General features: G+C 37.2%; 1 protein-coding gene across 1 annotated transcript in view; it reads left to right on the top strand.

Annotated features, from left to right (window-relative positions):
* Nucleotides 1-19051, top strand: part of PKHD1 (PKHD1 ciliary IPT domain containing fibrocystin/polyductin) — a 426555-nt gene that overhangs the window by 288255 nt on the left and 119249 nt on the right. The window contains exons 53-54 of the mRNA XM_030870494.2: nucleotides 10574-10687; nucleotides 13194-13281. Of these exons, the coding sequence (XP_030726354.2) occupies nucleotides 10574-10687; nucleotides 13194-13281 (202 nt within the window). The remainder of the gene's footprint in view (nucleotides 1-10573; nucleotides 10688-13193; nucleotides 13282-19051) is intronic.

Below are 19051 nucleotides of genomic sequence, written 5' to 3'. Positions count from 1 at the left end.
AATAACATAAAATTCCTTAGAAATTTATTAATTATTTTAAAATGTTTAAATAGTTAATTATATGATAAATAAAAAAATTGTTAAATATTAATTAATTATTTTTTCATGGAAAAGCTAGATAATTTTAAGCAAACAAGTGAATGAATGAATGAATACTTTATTTTCTTGGTTAGAAAACTCTTATGACAGTATTTGAGTTTAAGAGGAATTTAATTGTGTTTTCTGCAGTTCCTTGGTCTGGACATTCAAGTAAGTGATCACCTAATATGTTTACCTTTGAAATGTCTAGTTTCTAGTACCTTAGGGATGGGACATTACTTGCTAGGAAGAGCTTGCCTTCTTTCTCTTAATTTCCAGATTTAAACATTGATTTTAAAATGTTTCACTTCTCTATTGTTACTACCACTACTGTCTACACTATTACTACTAAGAGCCAACATTTTTAAGAGCATGTATTATATGCAGACCCTGCCATGTATCTTTAATATGTACTAAATTATTTAAGCCTAATTAAAAGTGGATGCTTTTACTGTGCCTATTTTATATGAAGTTACAGAAACTGAGGCTTACAGAAGTAAATTAGCTCAGTCTTATTTATGAAATTATAAGGGTTTTTATACATGTTGCAAATATGTGAATGAATATGTTATATATTAACTTTTATTTTAATTTCTATCAACTGTTAACAAATTGAGAGCCCTCCTCATCAATGATGGAAATTTGTCAGCTTGAATAAAATCACTCTCTGAGGGGCTGGAGATTATCATTTGATAATGTCTACTGGTTATTCTTAGAACCATGTCTTATTTCATTGGGCTGAAAGCCCTTCCACCCTCCTTTTTTTTTTTTTCACATGGGATTGATTTTGTTGAGGAGGGGTGTTTTAGGGCTAAGTGGGTCAAGTATACACTGGGAATTAAAGGCTAATTCAGAATAAAACAGGCTTCACAATTTAATTGATTTATCACTATTTGTCCAGAATGTTCTGGAGGCTCTACTCTGAAGAAAATAGCTACAGCAAGACATGAGAAAAATAGTCATGCTTCAGTTGGAAGCTCAGCTTCCAAAGTCATCAATGTATAACTTAGTTCTGAGGGCAGGAGAAAATGTGTAAAATTGATATTGGGGGGTAATTTCTTAACCTATCTTTTATGGGCAATCATGATATTTATGGAATTTCAAGGTTAACTTGGAGGGAAATACAGATTATTTAGAAACACAATTTGTTGTTTTGGATTCAGTGAACAGGACCCGACAAAAAGTTTATTAGGGAGATGAGTCTAAAATTTTGGTCAATATTTATTAAATATATGCAGTTTTTTTAATACATCAGTTATACCTCATTAAAGCTGTAAAAGAATTTAATGCGTTAGAGAAGCAGAAAAACAGATATAATTTTGATGAGTTCCCATTCTATTGATGAACAAGTACGTATTGATGAGTGCCCTTGAAACATAATAGTTTATTATGAAGTATGACACACATGTTCAGAAAAGTTTGCAAAGTAAAAAGTACAAGTTCAGCTAAATAAGAATCCATTCTAGTGGGTATGTAGTGGGATCTCATGGTTGTTTTAATTTGCATATCTCTAATATTTAATGTGATTTGAGCACTTTTAAAATTTTTATTTTCTATTTGGTATCTTGTTTTGTGAAGTAGCTGTTCTCTTGCCATTTTTTTTTTTAAATAGATCTTTATTGGAGTATAATTGCTTCACAATACTGTGTTAGTTTCTGTTGTACACCAAAGTGAATCAGCCATATGTATACATATGTCCCCATATACCCTCCCTCTTGAGCCTCCCTCCCATCCTCCCTATCCCACCCCTCTAGGTCATCGCAAAGCACCGAGCTGATCTCCCTGTGCTACGCTGCTGCTTCCCACTAGCTAACTATTTTACATTCGGTAGTGTATATAAGTCTTTGCTACTCTCACTTCGCCCCAGCTTCCCCCTCCCATCCTGTGTCCTCAAGTCTACTCTCTCTGTCTACATCTTTATTCCTGCCCTGCCCTTTTAAAATGATGAATTATCTTTTTTATATTGATTTGTTGAAGTCTTTTTTTTCAGATCAAGCAACATTTATTAATAATTACTATTATTATTACAAAAAGCAAATATTGGTTTTCTTTTTAACATCTTTATTGGAGGATAATTGCTTTACAATGGTGTGTTAGTTTCTGCTTTATATCAAAGTGAATCAGTTATACATATACATATGTTCCCATATCTCTTCCCTCTTGCGTCTCCCTCCCTCTCACCCTCCCTATCCCACCCCTCTAGGTGGTCACAAAGCACCGAGCTGATCTCCCTGTGCTATGCGGCTGCTTCCTACTAGCTATCTATTTTACGTTTGGTAGTGTATATATGTCCATGCCACTCTCTCACTTTGTCACAGCTTACCCTTCCCCCTCCCCATATCCTCAAGTCCATTCTCTACTAGGTCTGTGTCTTTATTCCCATCTTACCACTAGGTTCTTCATGACATTTTTTTTTCTTAGATTCCATATATGTGTGTTAGCATACGGTATTTGTCTTTCTCTTTCTGACTTACTTCACTCTGTATGACAGACTCTAGGTCTATCCACCTCATTACAAATAGCTCAATTTTGTTTCTTTTTATGGCTGAGTAATATTCCATTGTATATATGTGCCACAACTTCTTTATCCATTCATCCGATGATGGACACTTAGGTTGCTTCCATGTCCTGGCTATTGTAAATACAGCTGCAATGAACATTTTTTTTTTTAACATCTTTATTGGGGTATAATTGCTTTACAATGGTGTGTTAGTTTCTGCTTTATATCAAAGTGAATCAGTTATACATATACATATGTTCCCATATCTCTTCCCTCTTGCGTCTCCCTCCCTCTCACCCTCTCTATCCCACCCCTCCAGGCGGTCACAAAGCACCGAGTCAATATCCCTGTGTCATGTGGCTGCTTCCCACTAGCTATCTACCTTACTACGTTTGTTAGTGTGTATATGTCCATGACTCTCTCTCGCCCTGTCCATGACTCTCTCTCAGCTCACCCTTCCCCCTCCCCATATCCTCAAGTCCGTTCTCCAGTAGGTCTGTGTCTTTATTCCTGTCTTACCCCTAGGTTCTTCATGACATTTTTTTTTCTTAAATTCCATATATATGTGTTAGCATACGGTATTTGTCTCTCTCTTTCTGACTTACTTCACTCTGTATGACAGACTCTAGGTCTATCCACCTCATTACAAATAGCTCAATTTCGTTTCTTTTTATGGCTGAGTAATATTCCATTGTATATATGTGCCACATCTTCTTTATCCATTCATCTGATGATGGGCACCTAGGTTGTTTCCATCTCTGGGCTATTGTAAATAGAGCTGCAATGAACATTTTGGTACATGACTCCTTTTGAATTATGGTTTTCTCAGGGTATATGCCCAGTAGTGGGATTGCTGGGTCATATGGTAGTTCTATTTTTAGTTTTTTAAGGAACCTCCATACTGTTCTCCATAGTGGCTGAACCAATTCACATTCCCACCAACAGTGCAAGAGGGTTCCCTTTTCTCCACACCCTCTCCAGCATTTATTGTTTCTAGAGTTTTTGATGATGGGCATTCTGACTGGTGTGAGACGATATCTCATTGTAGTTTTGATTTGCATTTCTCTAATGATTAATGATGTTGAGCATTCTTTCATGTGTTTGTTGGCAGTCTGTATATCTTCTTTGGAGGAATGTCTATTTAGGTCTTCTGCCCATTTTTGGATTGGGTTGTTTGTTTTTTTGTTATTGAGCTGCATGAGCTGCTTATAAATTTTGGAGATTAATCCTTTGTCAGTTGCTTCATTTGCCAATATTTTCTCCCATTCTGAGGTTGTCTTTTGGTCTTGTTTCTGGTTTCCTTTGCTGTGCAAAAGCTTTGAAGTTTCATTAGGTCCCATTTGTTTTTTTTTTTTTGTTTTTATTTCCATTTCTCTAGGAGGTGGGTCAAAAAGGATCTTGCTGTGATTTATGTCATAGAGTGTTCTGCCTATGTTTTCCTCTAAGAGTTTGATAGTTTCTGGCCTTACATTTAGGTCTTTAGTCCATTTTGAGCTTATTTTTGTCTATGGTGTTAGGGAGTGATCTAATCTCATACTTTTACATGTACCTGTCCAGTTTTCCCAGCACCACTTATTGAAGAGACTGTCCTTTCTCCACTGTACATTTCTGCCACCTTTATCAAAGATAAGGTGTCCATATGTGCGTGGGTTTATCTCTGGGCTTTCTATCCTGTTCCATTGATCTATCTTTCTGTTTTTGTGCCAGTACCATACTGTCTTGATTACTGTAGCTTTGTAGTATAGTCTGAAGTCAGGGAGCCTGACTCCTCCAGCTCCGTTTTTCGTTCTCAAGATTGCTTTGGCTATTCGGGGTCTTTTGTGTTTCCATACAAATTGTGAAATTTTTTGTTCTAGTTCTGTGAAAAATGCCATTGGAGTTTGATAGGGATTGCATTGAATCTATAGATTGCAATGAACATTTTGAGCAGGTGTCTCACTGTTGTGGCCTCTCCCGTTGCGGAGCACAGGCTCCGGACACTCAGGCTCAGCAACCATGGCTCACGGGCCCAGCCGCTCCACGGCATGTGGGATCTTCCCGGACTGGGGCACGAACCCGTGTCCCCTGCATCGGCAGCCGGACTCTCAACCACTGCACCACCAGGGAAGCCCCGTAACTCGTTTTGAATTATGATATTTTTCAGGGTATATGCCCAGTAGTGGAGTTGCTGGGTCATGTTGGAATGTACCTTTTGTTGGTTATATGTGTTACAAATACCTTTGCCCACTCTGTGGCTTCCTTTTTCACTTTCTTAATGTTATCTCTAGATAATTGGAAAACCTTTATTTAATACAATTCAGTTTATAGACCTTTCCCAAGATGAATTGTACATTTTGATTGAACTGTGATAGACGAGTATATGCAATATGTTTTTTTTAACATCTTTATTAGAGTATAATTGCTTTACAATGGTGTGTTAGTTTCTGCTTTACAACAAAATGAATCAGTTATATATATACATATGTTCCCATATCTCTTCCCTCTTGCATCTCCCTCCCTCCCTCCCACCCTCCCTATCCCACCCCTCCAGGCGGTCACAAAGCACCGTGCTGATCTCCCTGTGCTATGCGGCTGCTTCCCACTAGCAATCTACCTCACGTTTGGTAGTGTATATATGTCCATGACTCTCTCTCGCTTTGTCACAGCTTACCCTTCCCCCTCCCCATATCCTCAAGTCCATTCTGTAGTAGGTCTGTGTCTTTATTCCTGTCTTACCCCTAGGTTCTTCATGACATTTTTTTTCTTAAATTCCATATATATGTGTTAGCATACGGTATTTGTCTCTCTCTTTCTGACTTACTTCACTCTGTATGACAGACTCTAGGTCTATCCACCTCATTACAAATAGCTCAATTTTGTTTCTTTTTATGGCTGAGTAATATTCCACTGTATATATGTGCCACATCTTCTTTATCCATTCATCCGATGATGGACATGTAGGTTGTTTCCATCTCCGGGCTATTGTAAATAGAACTGCAATGAACATTTTGGTACATGACTCTTTTTGAATTATGGTTTTCTCAGGGTATATACCCAGTAGTGGGATTGCTGGTAGTTCTATTTGTAGTTTTTTAAGGAACCTCCTTCTATATGGTAGTTCTATTTGTAGTTTTTTAAGGAACCTCCATACTGTTCTCCACAGTGGCTGTATCAATTTACATTCCCACCAACAGTGCAAGAGGGTTCCCTTTTCTCCACACCCTCTCCAGCATTTATTGTTTCTAGATTTTTTGATGATGGCCATTCTCACTGGTGTGAGATGATATCTCATTGTAGTTTTGATTTGCATTTCTCTAATGATTAGTGATGTTGAGCATTCTTTCATGTGTTTGTTGGTCGTCTGTATATCTTCTTTGGAGAAATGTCTATTTAGGTCTTCTGCCCATTTTTGGATTGGGTTGTTTGTTTTTTTGTTATTAAGCTGCATGAGCTGCTTATAATTTTGGAGATTAATCCTTAGTCAGTTGCTTCATTTGCAAATATTTTCTCCCATTCTGAGGGTTGTCTTTTGGTCTTGTTTATGGTTTCCTTTGCTGTGCAAAAGCTTTGAAGTTGCTTTAGGGTCATCATATGACCAATATTTGTGAATGTTTTATGCAAGCTTGAAAAGAATATGTATTCTTTGTGAGTCTAGTTTTGCATCTACACATATTATGTTGTTTGCTAATTATATTAGTCAAAACTGTTGCATCCTTACTATTTTCTTGTTTATTTAATTTGCCACTGTTATTTTTGGTATATCTGCTCATTTTTGCTTTATTCTGAAGCTATGATGCTAGGCACATACATACTTACTATTCTTATAACATCGGTGTCTTTTTTACTGTGGAGTATCCCTCTTTATTTTTAATTGTTTTCTGCAAGAGGATTGGTTAAAATTACTTAGTTCACCATTTTGGGGACAAAATAGATGTGAACTTTGCTGGAAAGACACAGCTCCTTCTCTCAGGGAGTGTACTGTAAAGAGGAGGCAGTCTGATAAAAGACACTTACAGTACAGTCTTGAAGCACTGAGGTAAAGCATGCCCTGTGTGGTAGCCCACAGCGGGCTACTTAAAACAGACGAAGTTGACAAGGAAAGCTCCCAGAGGAGGTGGCCTCTGAGCTGGGTTTGCTCTTGTTTGGGGACTCGGTTTAGGTGGCTCAGCTCTCAAGCGTGGCAAGGAAACCGGGGCGCAGGTGGCGGGGAAGGAAGGGGTTCTAAATGCACAAAGCTGTTCCCAATCATTTGCTATTTCAAGGAGTTTTCCGATGTCCGCTATTGTAAATAGGTAGCACTGCAGTGGAGAACTTTGAGCATGAACCCTTGCCCGTGTTCTATACTATTTCTTTAGGGCAAGTTCCTCGAAGAAGACTTACTGCAGCAAGAGGTGCGGACATTTTTATGCACAAAAGGGGGCATCTAGCTCTAGGTCATAGGAGGCTTTTAGAAATAAATTATAGTGGAGCCAAGTTTTGAGGGATGATTAGGAGTTAGACAGGGTGAAAGTAGGCATATAAAAGCCTGGGAAATCTCACGGGCACAGAGGAGGGTGGAGGTAAATAATTCAGGGTGGGCTGGCTTAGTCACAAGCTGTGGGGAGTCGTGCTAAAAGAGTGGACTTAAATGTAAACTAGGTTTATATTTGATTCCATCAAAGAAGTTCAGTTAATAAAATCGTATAAAGTCCTTTAACCTTTTTCTTACCTTTGAAGTTCATGGAATCCATTTGTACCATATTCCTCAAATCATTATAACCGTTATCTTTTATATACCAGAACTTATTTTCCTTCCATCTCCCCAGGTGATTTTAGCATCTGGAATGTATTCTGTTTCCCCTCCGTTGCCCACCATCATCCTAAGTTGTGACAACTTCCGTTTACTTCTTTCCTATTCCGCTACGTCCACGTGTCCTCGGATGGGACTTATAAGTCTAAGCCCAGCTTCCCCACTTTTTAGCTGTGTAATTTCTGACAGGTTTTTTAACCTCTCTCTGTCTCCGTTTCCTTGTGAGAGCCTCAACAATATCCTTCACAGGGTTGTGATAATTAAATGAAATCACATATGCAAAAACACCTGGCTTGTCTCGGCAGCATGACGACAAGGATTTCCCCTCCATTGTGAGTATCTGCATTCATCCAGGTTGAAAATGCCTTTTGTTACAGTTTAGAGCAGCTTGAAGCAGCTTTAAAAAGGGAAATCAGAGAAGAACTGCATGATCCCATGAGCCTTCTCTTAGCGGTGGCTCCTCTCATTTAGGGGCAAAGCCCAAGCTGGTGAGAGCACCTCACCTTTCTTCGAGCGCTAGATTTGAGCATAAAATGAGGAGTCCGGACTTTAAGGCTTTCCTTTTACCAGCTTTCACACATTTGAGAAGCACTGCGTTTTCATGTTAAAATAGTATCCGTTTCCTTCTCTTAGGTCACTCTTGCCTTCTTTCTGCTCCGTCCCTATTCTCCATCTTTCCCTTCCCCCACATCACAAAAAAGAATACAAACTTTGGTCATTTCAGATACCAAAAGATCACGGCAGGCTGACTAATTTTGCACAGACTTTCTGTGAAAGCTCCACATGTGCTGCCGTTTTGGGTTGCATAATTGATTTAATCTCTGATTTTAGAGGAACACTGAACTCTTTTCGTGGGACTCTGCGTACATTTCTCTAGGGCAAAAACTGTCCTACTTTTTTTCTCTCTGGTATCTGTTTAGTGCTAGACCATTTTCCCCCAAGAATCTAAACTACCCTCCGTGAAATAAATGAAATCACAGTTGGAAAACGGCTTACTGGCCAGATAAGAGCTATACCACGCACATTTTCTTCACATTCTCCTCCTTCCCCCATCCCTTCTTTCTGCTCTCGCACATCTTTGTTTTGGCTAAGAGGATGTGTTAGTCACTCAGCGGAGGATTGACGTTCCCTACGTGGAGCCTCTGTCTACCTTAGCGTTTTATTGGGAAAGCACACGCTGTGGGGTCCAATCCTTGCATGCCCGTTGGCCTACTGTGTGACTCCAGGGAAATTTACTTACCCCTCTGAGTCTTACTTTCAACAGTCCCTGTAGACCAATGGTTGTGCAGGCTGAACTCTAGAGCTAGGTATGTAGCAAGCTGGAAACTCACACCGAGCCTTTGGCTAACCAGGTATATATATGGGGTGCCAACTGGGGAAAATGATTTTATGCCCCTGAAAGACCACTTAGCCAAAAGCACAACCAGGCAATTTTAAGTTTCCATTTACTTCATTTTACCATATTTGGCAACCTCATTTTACCATATTTGGCAACCTCATTTTGGGTTATGTTTTCAGGAATTTCTAAGTGGAAAGGCATGTTTGATAGCAGAGTGTTTTGTCAACTTCTCCAATCCAGTATATAGTTTGGAAACAATCTTCTCACTAGTTGCTTCTTAAAAAATCTAATGCTTTGTAATATTTTATGTACTCTAAGATATATTTTCTGAAGAAAATAATCTTTGCCAGGTCCGTACTCAGAAACACAATTTTAGTAATTTCCCCAAATTATTCTCATACTGTGAAAGTGACCAAAGTCTGCTGTTTACATCAGCAGATTAAGGTCAAAAGTAATTCCCAACTGCTATTTGAGTATCACAGCTTGAAGGTTGTGTCCTTTTACTGCTAAAAGAATTTAGGCTTAGATAATAACCTATTACTTGTTTAATAGAACACAGCATAAACAGACCATTGTTCAAATTCAGACTGATACTTACTAGTTGGATAAATTTGGACGAGTCCCTTAACCCCTTAGCCTCATTCTATATGAATATTTAACACTGAGATAAGAATCATATTTACTTCTCAAGTGTGTTGTGAAGATTTTTTTTTTTAAATGCCAGGGGAATGGGTGCAGTAGATTTATGGTAATCAGTATTTTTTTTTTTTTTTTTTTTGGTATGCGGGCCTCTCACTGTTGTGGCCTCTCCTGTTGTGGAGCACAGGCTCGGGACACGCAGGCTCAGCGGCCATGGCTTACGGGCCCAGCCGCTCCGTGGCATGTGGGATCCTCCCGGACCGGGGCACGAACCCGTGTCCCCTGCATTGGCAGGCGGACTCTCAACCACTGCGCCACCAGGGAAGCCCCAGTATTTTTTTTTTAATTTATTTATGGCTGTGTTGGGTCTTCGTTTCTGTGCGAGGGCTTTCTGTAGTTGTGGCAAGCGGGGGCCACTCTTCATTGCGGTGCACGGGCCTCTCACTATCGCAGCCTCTTTTGTTGCGGAGCACAGGCTCCAGATGCACAGGCTCAGTAATTGTGGCTCACGGGCCCCGTTGTTCCGTGGCATGTGGGATCTTCCCAGACCAGGGCTCGAACCTGTGTCCCCTGCATTGGCAGGCAGACGCTCAACCACTGCGCCACCCGGGAAGCTCCTGTTGTGAAGATTTAATGCTAAAATACATGTAGAGCAATGTGGGGATCCAGCGGTAGACAGTGTATCAATCAGGTTTTGCTGTAAAAATGTTGTGTAACAAAGAATCACCAAGTCTCAGTGGCTCACAACAACAAATATTGGTGCCAGACTTGATTTGACTTGGTTCCAGCTCAGGGGTTCTATTCAGGTCTGCTGTGTACGTCTCTTCATCCAGGCCCTAGAGGTTATTTAAGAAATTCTCCTTTCATGGCAGGGAACATTATTGCAAGTGATCTGGTGAAACTTGCCAAGCATTTTAAAGCATCAACTCAGAATTGGCATTACTGTCACTTCTACCTGAATTTCATTGGGCAAAACAAGTCATGTGTCCAGGCTCAGTATTAATAGGTCAGGAAAGTATACTCTGCCCTAAGAAGAGTGAATATTTGCTGAACAATAATCCAATCTCCCTCAGAGAAGTTTACTGCATCTCATTTTTCCACCTTTTCTTTTTTCATCTATGAACACTGGCTTTTCTCCATCTAGTCTACTTTATATTATCTACTTTGCAGTCTCAAAATTACATCACAATTTCCCTCTCCCTCCTTAAATTTCAGATTAATTTACATGATATACTTTTCTTGTAAACAGGTACTTTAGAAAATCCCTTAGAAAAAGAAAGAAAGCTCCTGATTCTCCTTAGAGCTTCAGAGGGAGTCTTTTGTGACCGTTTCATCGGAATCCGTATTGATCCAGGAACAATTGGTAAGAGTAAAGTGCAGCTTTATTAAAAATGAAATGTGTGTGTGTTTCTGATAGGGAAGTACCATTCATAGAACACCTACTAAATTCCAGGCACTCTTCTAGAGAATTTATTATTTCACTTACCAGCTCTCCTGTAAAGAGTATACATTTTACAGATGTCAAAACTAAGCCTCAGAGATGGTGAACAATATGCAGAAAGCCACACAGTTTTATACTGTCAGAACTTAGATTCATATCCAGATTGGTCACACACCAAAGGCTGGATGAAGAGTCTGTGTTATCAACTTTAAATACTATGTGGTTATTGATATATTTTTTAAACTGATAGCTCTATAGATTACTAAGAAACATTTACTGTTGGCAGTTTCTTCCTTTGATACTGCCACAATACCAAATCCTGTTTTATTTTATTATTTTTTTAATGTTTATTTATTTATTCATTTATTTATTTATTTATTTATTATTAGTCATCCATTTTATACACATCAGTGTATACAGGTTAATCCCAATCTCCCAATTCAAATCCTGTTTTAAAGCACAGAAGAGCACAGAAACTAGGACTGGACTTGTATAACTATGATGTAAGGGCCACTCAATAACTTACTTTTAAGGGAAAGGTATAAGAGGCTTTTTATAGATTTCTAGCATTTTAAAATTCTCTTTGTATGGTAATCCTAGTTTTATAAGATTTCAGTGACTCAGTAAAAACAATCATGTTAGGATAGTTTGAAGTTTGGTAACCTGGTTTCATAAAGTATAGCCATTGCCGTATAATACTTTGATAGTGCTTTATTGTTTTCAAATGATTTTTCATATATGCTATTTATTTTATCTTTTTAAGAATATGAGGTTAAGGAATATTTTACTTTTTTCAAATTGACAAGCTAGATGGATCACAACAGGAGCATGGACTCTTTTTGCCTGTGGTGTCCACTCTGTTCCAGGGAGTGCCACGTTGAACTGGACTTTGTGTTAGGAGCACATGAGGGTACCTGTCTTGATCCCCATGCCAGCTGTATTGCCAAACAAGTGTTTCTAAAAATTTCTCTGATACTAAATTGAAAAAGGAATGAAATGTTTGTCACTGCATGCTTAAAATTTGGTGATATCATAAGTAAATAACGTATTTTAATCTCTTCAAGTATTATAATCTCCTTGAAACAACTAGGAAATGGTGTCATTTTACAGTTAACCTTTGGTGATTGGGAATGATCAGGAAATCTACTTTCTGGTAAATGGAAGGAAATAAACTGGTTTTTGTTAAAATCTTTGTAGGTGGAAATTTCTCTAAATTATTCCATGTTACTTTCCTGTCTAGCTTACTTAGCTAATAGTGATTAATTTTTTGATGATGATGATGATATTATTATTATGAAAGATTGATTCCAGGTCCTGTCCTAAAAGTGGGAGTATTTTTTCCATTTCCACTAATCCTTATTTTAGTTTTATTATCTTCTGAATTTTTGCTGAATTAGAGTATGGTAAAATCATGGATGTTGACTTAAACACTTGGTTAGGTTCTAATTAACTGAGCTTTTTTAGTTCACATTGGATGAAAACCCAAGGCATATTATTTGTACCTTACTGGTTTTTACTTCCCTTACACATTTTCTGCTAAAATTTGTGAAATCTTTAGATTTCAAGATTAGTGATTTGCAATAAAATGGGGGTGCACTAATCCAGGAGTATGAAGACAATCAATCCATTTGCGTGCAGGAAGAAAATATTAGAACTTTTATTCAAACATGTATGAATATATTCATTTGTATGTATGGTTATTTATCTACAAACAAATAGACATGTGTTAGGTGTGCATGATCATAATTTTGTTACTGCTTGGGTTCATGCTCAAAACATGTTTAGACCACTAGAATATGAGGAATTTTGCTTCATGTGATTTTAAATGGCAATAAAATGTGTAAGAGGAAATACCTGAAGGAATAAAACTGGACTGCATCAAGCATGTCCCTGGTAAGACTTTAATTTATGAGTCTGAAATAAATTATATTTTGAACAAATGAGCTAGAGATTTATCCTTTGATATCTGTAATACAAAAATATCTGAGATCCAGCTATGGAAAACAAAGCTAATAGCAGCAAATCTCTTTCCTCAGGAAACAAAATTACCTTGCCTTTGGAAAGTCTACTGTATAACACAAAATATCAAAACCAGTTAACTTCCAACAGAATTGCAAATGGTTTGGAGTGACTTAGTGGTAGAAATCTAACTAGTTAGCTGGGAATAGACCATTAGAGTGGTCTGTTTCCCAGCTCTTGGATTACTAGATGTGGTGTAGCATTCATTTCTCTATAGCTTTTGAGAGAATAAAAATGTTTCATAGCCAAGTGAGATGTTACGTGTTGTTTTTCTGATAAGGTGGACATCTTCATATATAGTTTCTATATCATGTATCTTGCACAATAAACTCTCTAATGAGTTTTGCTTATGTGGCCTTAATTTCTTGGAAGGATTTTCCTATCCAACTGTTGCTCCTTTTATTTTCAGGGGTGTTTGGGAAACTTCAGCTTCATAGTGCTTATCCTAAGAAATCCTGGACACATCTTGGGGCTGACATTGCCTCAGGCAATGAGAGGTAAGGAATGAGAGTAACTTACAGATGTAGTTTTTGGTTTGGTTTGCTTCTGCTGGAGGTTTTGTTACAATATGAAATTAAATTTTAGATTAAGGATCATAATTTAAGGATGAATAAATAGAAAAATAAAAGGCTAGAAGGAATTTAAAATGTTCTCTGTAACATAATGGAGGAAGAACAAAACAAGCTAAAGGCAGGGGGGATATAATTTATTTAAGGAGTAAATTTTAGATCATACATGTTTTCTGCTGCCAATAAATCTTAAAAAATATGAATTCTATGAGCTAATAGATGAAATATAAGGAGGGACCGCAATGTCTGAATTGAAATGATAGGTGGTGAAGAGATAGATAGAAATGAAATAAGAGTGAGATGAAGCACATAAAGAATCTTACGGAATTTAAATTGCAGTAATAGAATTTAATAATGCATTGGAGGCAGTAAAGAATGAAATCACTACTGTGTCAAAGCGAGCAGGCAACATGAAGAAATTGATGGAGTCTACATGAATGAAGAAGACAAAATCAAGAGATAAAAATAATAAAAGAGAAGGTATTAGAAATAGAGAACAGAAAATAAAAGCGCATTTTGATAACTGCTCTTTTTAATGAGTCCAGAATAATGACAACACAAAGAATAACTAAAACTTAACTAAAATACACATAACAGACCTGGGATTATTTCTATTTAATTTGAATAACGTCGAGAATAATGATAGATACATATCCTCACAGTACAAGGAAAAAAAGTGAAAAAGTAAAAGAAAAACAAAAAGGGACATAAAGCTTGATAACATTAGAATTTTCTGCAATATCAAATGTAGGAAGATAGTGGTGCAAAATCTAGAAATGTTCAGGGGAAAAAAGATTATAAGCAAAGGCCTGGCTTGTAAACATAGACCCTGCTAAAATGCTGTTCACATGTGAATGTAAACAAAAGATTTCTTTTGCTTTGCAAGAACTGAAAAAAATTCAAAAATGTGTTATAATAAAGAGATTAAACTGAGTCTAAAATTTAAGAATACAAATAGAATTCAGGAATTGTATAAAGGTAGATAAAGTATAGATATCAAAGGCAAGCATTGGAATAAGTTAAATATAATACTGTAACTATGGTTATTAAAATAAGACAAATTCTAATTGCTCTTATAAAAGAAACTATATAAAATCTGAAAGTTAATGTATTAGTCAGGGTTCTGTTTCTATAAAATATATATAATAGTAGATTATATGTGTATGTATGTGTATGTGTATATATATATTATATACAGTATATGTTATATATAAAGAGATATGTTTCAAGGAATTAGCTCATATGCTTAGGAGAGCTATAAGTTCAAAATTTTGTAGGGCAGGCTGGCAGGGTGCAAAGACTTGAGCAGGATCTGATACTGTAATCTTGAAGTAGAATTTCTTCTTTTTCAGGGAAACTTCAATTTTGCTTTAAGGTCTTCCAACTGATTGATGAGGCCCACCCACATTATTGAGGGCCATTTCCTTCACTTAAAGTCACCTGACTGTAGATGTTAACCACATTTGCAAAATACCTTCACAACAACAGTAAGCTTCCTGTTTGATCGAATACCTGGCTACTATAGCCTAGCCAAGGTGACACATAAACTAACCATCACAGGTTATAATTCTCAAATAAAAATCTAGGTTTGAAATTGGGGACTATAGCCGCAGGAAACTGGAGATGGAACATAAGAGAGCCATAGGAAGTAAATATGAGTTAATTCTAACAGAATTAAAAATAGGACTTATAGGTCTTCCCTGGTGGCGCAGTGGTTGGGAGTCTGCCTGCCAATGCAGGGGACACGGGTTCGTGCCCCGGTCCAGGAGGATCCCACATGCCGTGGAGTGGCTGGGCCCGTGAGCCATGGCCGCTGAGCCTGTGTGTCCGGGGCCTGTGCTCCGCGACGGGAGAGGCCACAGCAGTGAGAAGCCCACGTACCGCAAAATAAATAAATAAATAAAATAAGACATATACCTTCCAAATCACCAGAGAGAAAAAAGAATGAAAGAAACTATAAAATAAAGGGTGAAATACAGAGAAGACCATGAAATAGTGATAACTAAAATGACAAAAAAGGTACAAAATGACAATAAAAGTAAGAAAGTAAGAATAAATCTGCCAATTATAAAAAGAAATATGCTTGTTAAAAATGACCCTATATAGAAAAAAAAATTAGTAATGAATAAAAATGTAATCATAACTTTTTTTATCAGAGGAAAACAAGTTCAGAAAAATGTTTAGTTAAATATTGGACAAAATGAATCCTTAAAATAAAAATAAAATGGAAGCAAGGACTTCAAAATTATTCACAAGTAAAAAATCAAAATAAATACATTTTATATTAATAAAGACTTCAATCTTCAGTGAGACCCCAGTAGTAAGGAAAGTTTTATACCAGATAACATAATACAGAAATACATAAAGTAAATCGGTAAAAAATATGAGAAGAAATTAACAGAAACAAAAGTAATGAAAGTAATAAAATTTACTTACCTCTTTCAGTTTTTAACCTTTAGATTAAAATTATAAAGAAAATATTAAGAAATATAACCAATATAATAAAGGCAATTTAATTTGTATATATGTATAATATATCTTTACTCCAATATATATAATTAAAAACCTTAATGAATTTTAATAAACAGAAATTATATATTGATACAATATAATCACAATAAAATAAACATGGAGATTAAAATAAACATGGAGATTAAAATAAAAGTTTAGCCAACAACCTTAATCTCTTGCAAGATGGAAGAAAAAAAAGATAAACGCTCTCCTACATAACTTTTGTATCTAAGAGGAGATCAAACCTTTATCAATAGACTACTTGGAAAATAACAGTAATGAGAGTATTACATGAGAGATGGCCATACGTGTCATCACATTAAATGCTTTCATTGTTGAATAAGAAAGTACAAAATAAACTAAGTTGTCAATGTAAGAAATCAGAAAGAAAATAACCAACAAATCTAATGAAATCAATCCGTACCTGATAAAGGCAAAAATTGATGAATTACAAAGTAGGAAATTAATAGACTTGATTTTTTTTTAGAGGTACTGGTTTAATCTCTAATAACTAACCATACAAAGAGAACAAAATGTAATTCAGAAACGGGGATTCAACTATAATAGATATCAAAGAGATTAAAATTGTAATCTAAAAATGTATATATCTATATAGTGTCATTCTGAAATTAAAAAATTATATATAGAAATATAAATGATTGGGACTTCTCTGGTGGTGCAGTGGTTAAGAATCCACCTGCTAATGCAGGGGACACAGGTTCAAGCCCTGGTCTGGAAAGATCCCACATGCCACGGAGCAACTAAGCCCATGCACCACAACTACTGAGCCTGTGCTCTAGAGCCTGTGAGCCACAGCTACTGAGCCCACGTACCACAACTAGTGAATCCGGCATGCCTAGAACCCATGCTTCACAACAAGAGAAGCCACCACAGTGAGAAGCCCGTGCACCACAACGAAGAGGAGCCCCCGTTCGCCGCAACTAGAGAAAGCCCACGCACAACAACAAAGACCCAACACAGCCAAAAATAAATAAATAAATGAATAAATTTTAAAAAAAGAAATATAAATGATCATAATCAGCTAAAGAAGAATAAAACTGAAAGAACCAATAGCAGCAAGACATAAAGTTATCACAAATTTATTCCCAAGAATACATTTGGCTCAAGTAAACTTATGTCATGTTTTTCTAGCCATTCACTTAGTCATCAGACACTTACTGTGTTGTACAATCTATTCCATAGCATAGGAAGATATGTGAAGCTTTCCAATTTGTTTTAGCAAGCAAGCATAAAGTAATTTATAAAACAGCTGCTAAAGGTAACTCAAAAAAAGAAAACTAAGGCAACATCCAAGCCATATCCTAAATAAAACAGCAACAAATGAAATCCAGTAATTTATTTTTTTAAAAAAGAGTATGATTTATTCAAGTGAAGGATGGTTCAAAATGAAATAATTAATTAATATAATTTACCTAAACAAAAAATATAAAGACTAAGAATGTTCAGTTTGATACAAAACAGAAATGCATTTAGAAAAATTCAGCTTGCATTCTTGGAATAAACAGTAAATTAAGACTATAAGGATACTTTTTCTTCTAAAAATAGAGCTACCATATGACCCAGCAATCCCACTACTAGGCATATACCCTGAGAAAACCATAATTCAAAAAGAGTCATGTACCAAAATGTTCACTGCAGCTCTATTTACAATAGCCAGGACATGGAAGCAGCCTAAGTGTCCATCAACAGATGAATGGATAAAGAAGATGTGGCACATATATACAATGGAATATTACTCAGACATTAAAAAAAAGAAATTGAGTTATTTGTAGTGAGGTGGATGGACCTAGAGTCTATCATACAGAGTGAAGTAAGTCAGAAAGAGAAAAACAAATACCGTCTGCTAACACATATATATGGAATCTAAAAAAAAAAAAAAAGGTCATGAAGAACCTAGGGGCAAAACGGGAATAAAGACACAGACCTACTAGAGAATGGACTTGAGGATACGGGGAGGGGGAAGGGTAAGCTGGGACAAAGTGAGAGAGTGACATGGACATATACACTATCAAACATAAAATAGATAGCTCGTGGGAAGCAGCCGCATAGCACAGGGAGATCAGCTCGGTGCTTTGTGACCACGTGGAGGGGTGGGATAGGGAGGGTGAGAGGGAGGGAGACACAAGAGGGAAGAGATATGGGGACATATGTATATGTATAACTGATTCACTTTGTTATAAAGCAGAAACTAACACACCATTGTAAAGCGATTATACTCCAGTAAAGATGTTAAAAAGAAAAGAAAAAGGAAATAAATAGGGTGATATGATCCAAGATAGCTGGGGGTGGGAGTATCAGGTGTACTCTTTTATATTGAATGGACAAGGAGGATCCTTCTGGAGAAGGGAAATTTAAGCTGAGATATGAATGGTAAGAGGGATCCTCCTGTTTGGTGAGAATGGACAAGAGTTCTCAGTGAAGGACGGACATCCAGCTGTGTCTCTGAGGTGGCCTTTGGGGCTCGGGGAACAGAAAGGTGGTCACTCTAGCTGGACCAGAGTGAGCAGTAGGTAGAGTTGCATGACACGACAGATGCCAAGTCACATGGTACCTTGTTTAGGTGTGAGAGGTCAAAGGGAAACTACTGAAAGGTTTTATGCAGGGGAATTGGTGGAGTCTGATTTAGGTTTTGAAAATCACTCTGGCTGCTATGTAGATGATGGATCATGGAGACAAGAGCAGAAGCTGGGGTATCAGGAGGTCAGTCGAGGTCAAAAATCATAATGGCTAGGACTAGAGGGAGTGGAGATAGAGAGAAGAAATGATGCTGTCTGGACTTGCTCATGAATTGAATGTTGAGGTGAGGGAAGTCCTTCAGGTTTTTGATTGACCAACCTGGTGGGTGGTGGAAGCACGCACTGAGATGGGGAGACTGGAAGAGGAGCAAGCTTGTCAGGGTGGACGATAGTAGGGATGTGCTGAGTTGGAGACACCAAGTAGAGATGTGAAGAAGGTAATTTAACACATAACTTAGGGCTCACGGAGACAGTGACAGGGAGTCATCCTGGAAGTGGATGATGTTATTGATAAGAAGCCTATCAATGGGTAGAGGAGAAAACTGGAGCCTGGAAATGAGATTGGGGCCAGTCTTATTTTTTAGAAGTTGATAGAGGAGGACCCAGCACAGGTGATTGAGAAACAGAGACCCAAGAGGTGATTCTGTGCT

The sequence above is a fragment of the Globicephala melas genome, chromosome 11, assembly GCF_963455315.2.
Source record: "Globicephala melas chromosome 11, mGloMel1.2, whole genome shotgun sequence".
Taxonomy (NCBI): Eukaryota; Metazoa; Chordata; class Mammalia; order Artiodactyla; family Delphinidae; genus Globicephala; species Globicephala melas.
Note: the sequence above shows the minus strand (reverse complement) of the source record. Positions and strands in the feature narration are given on the sequence as shown.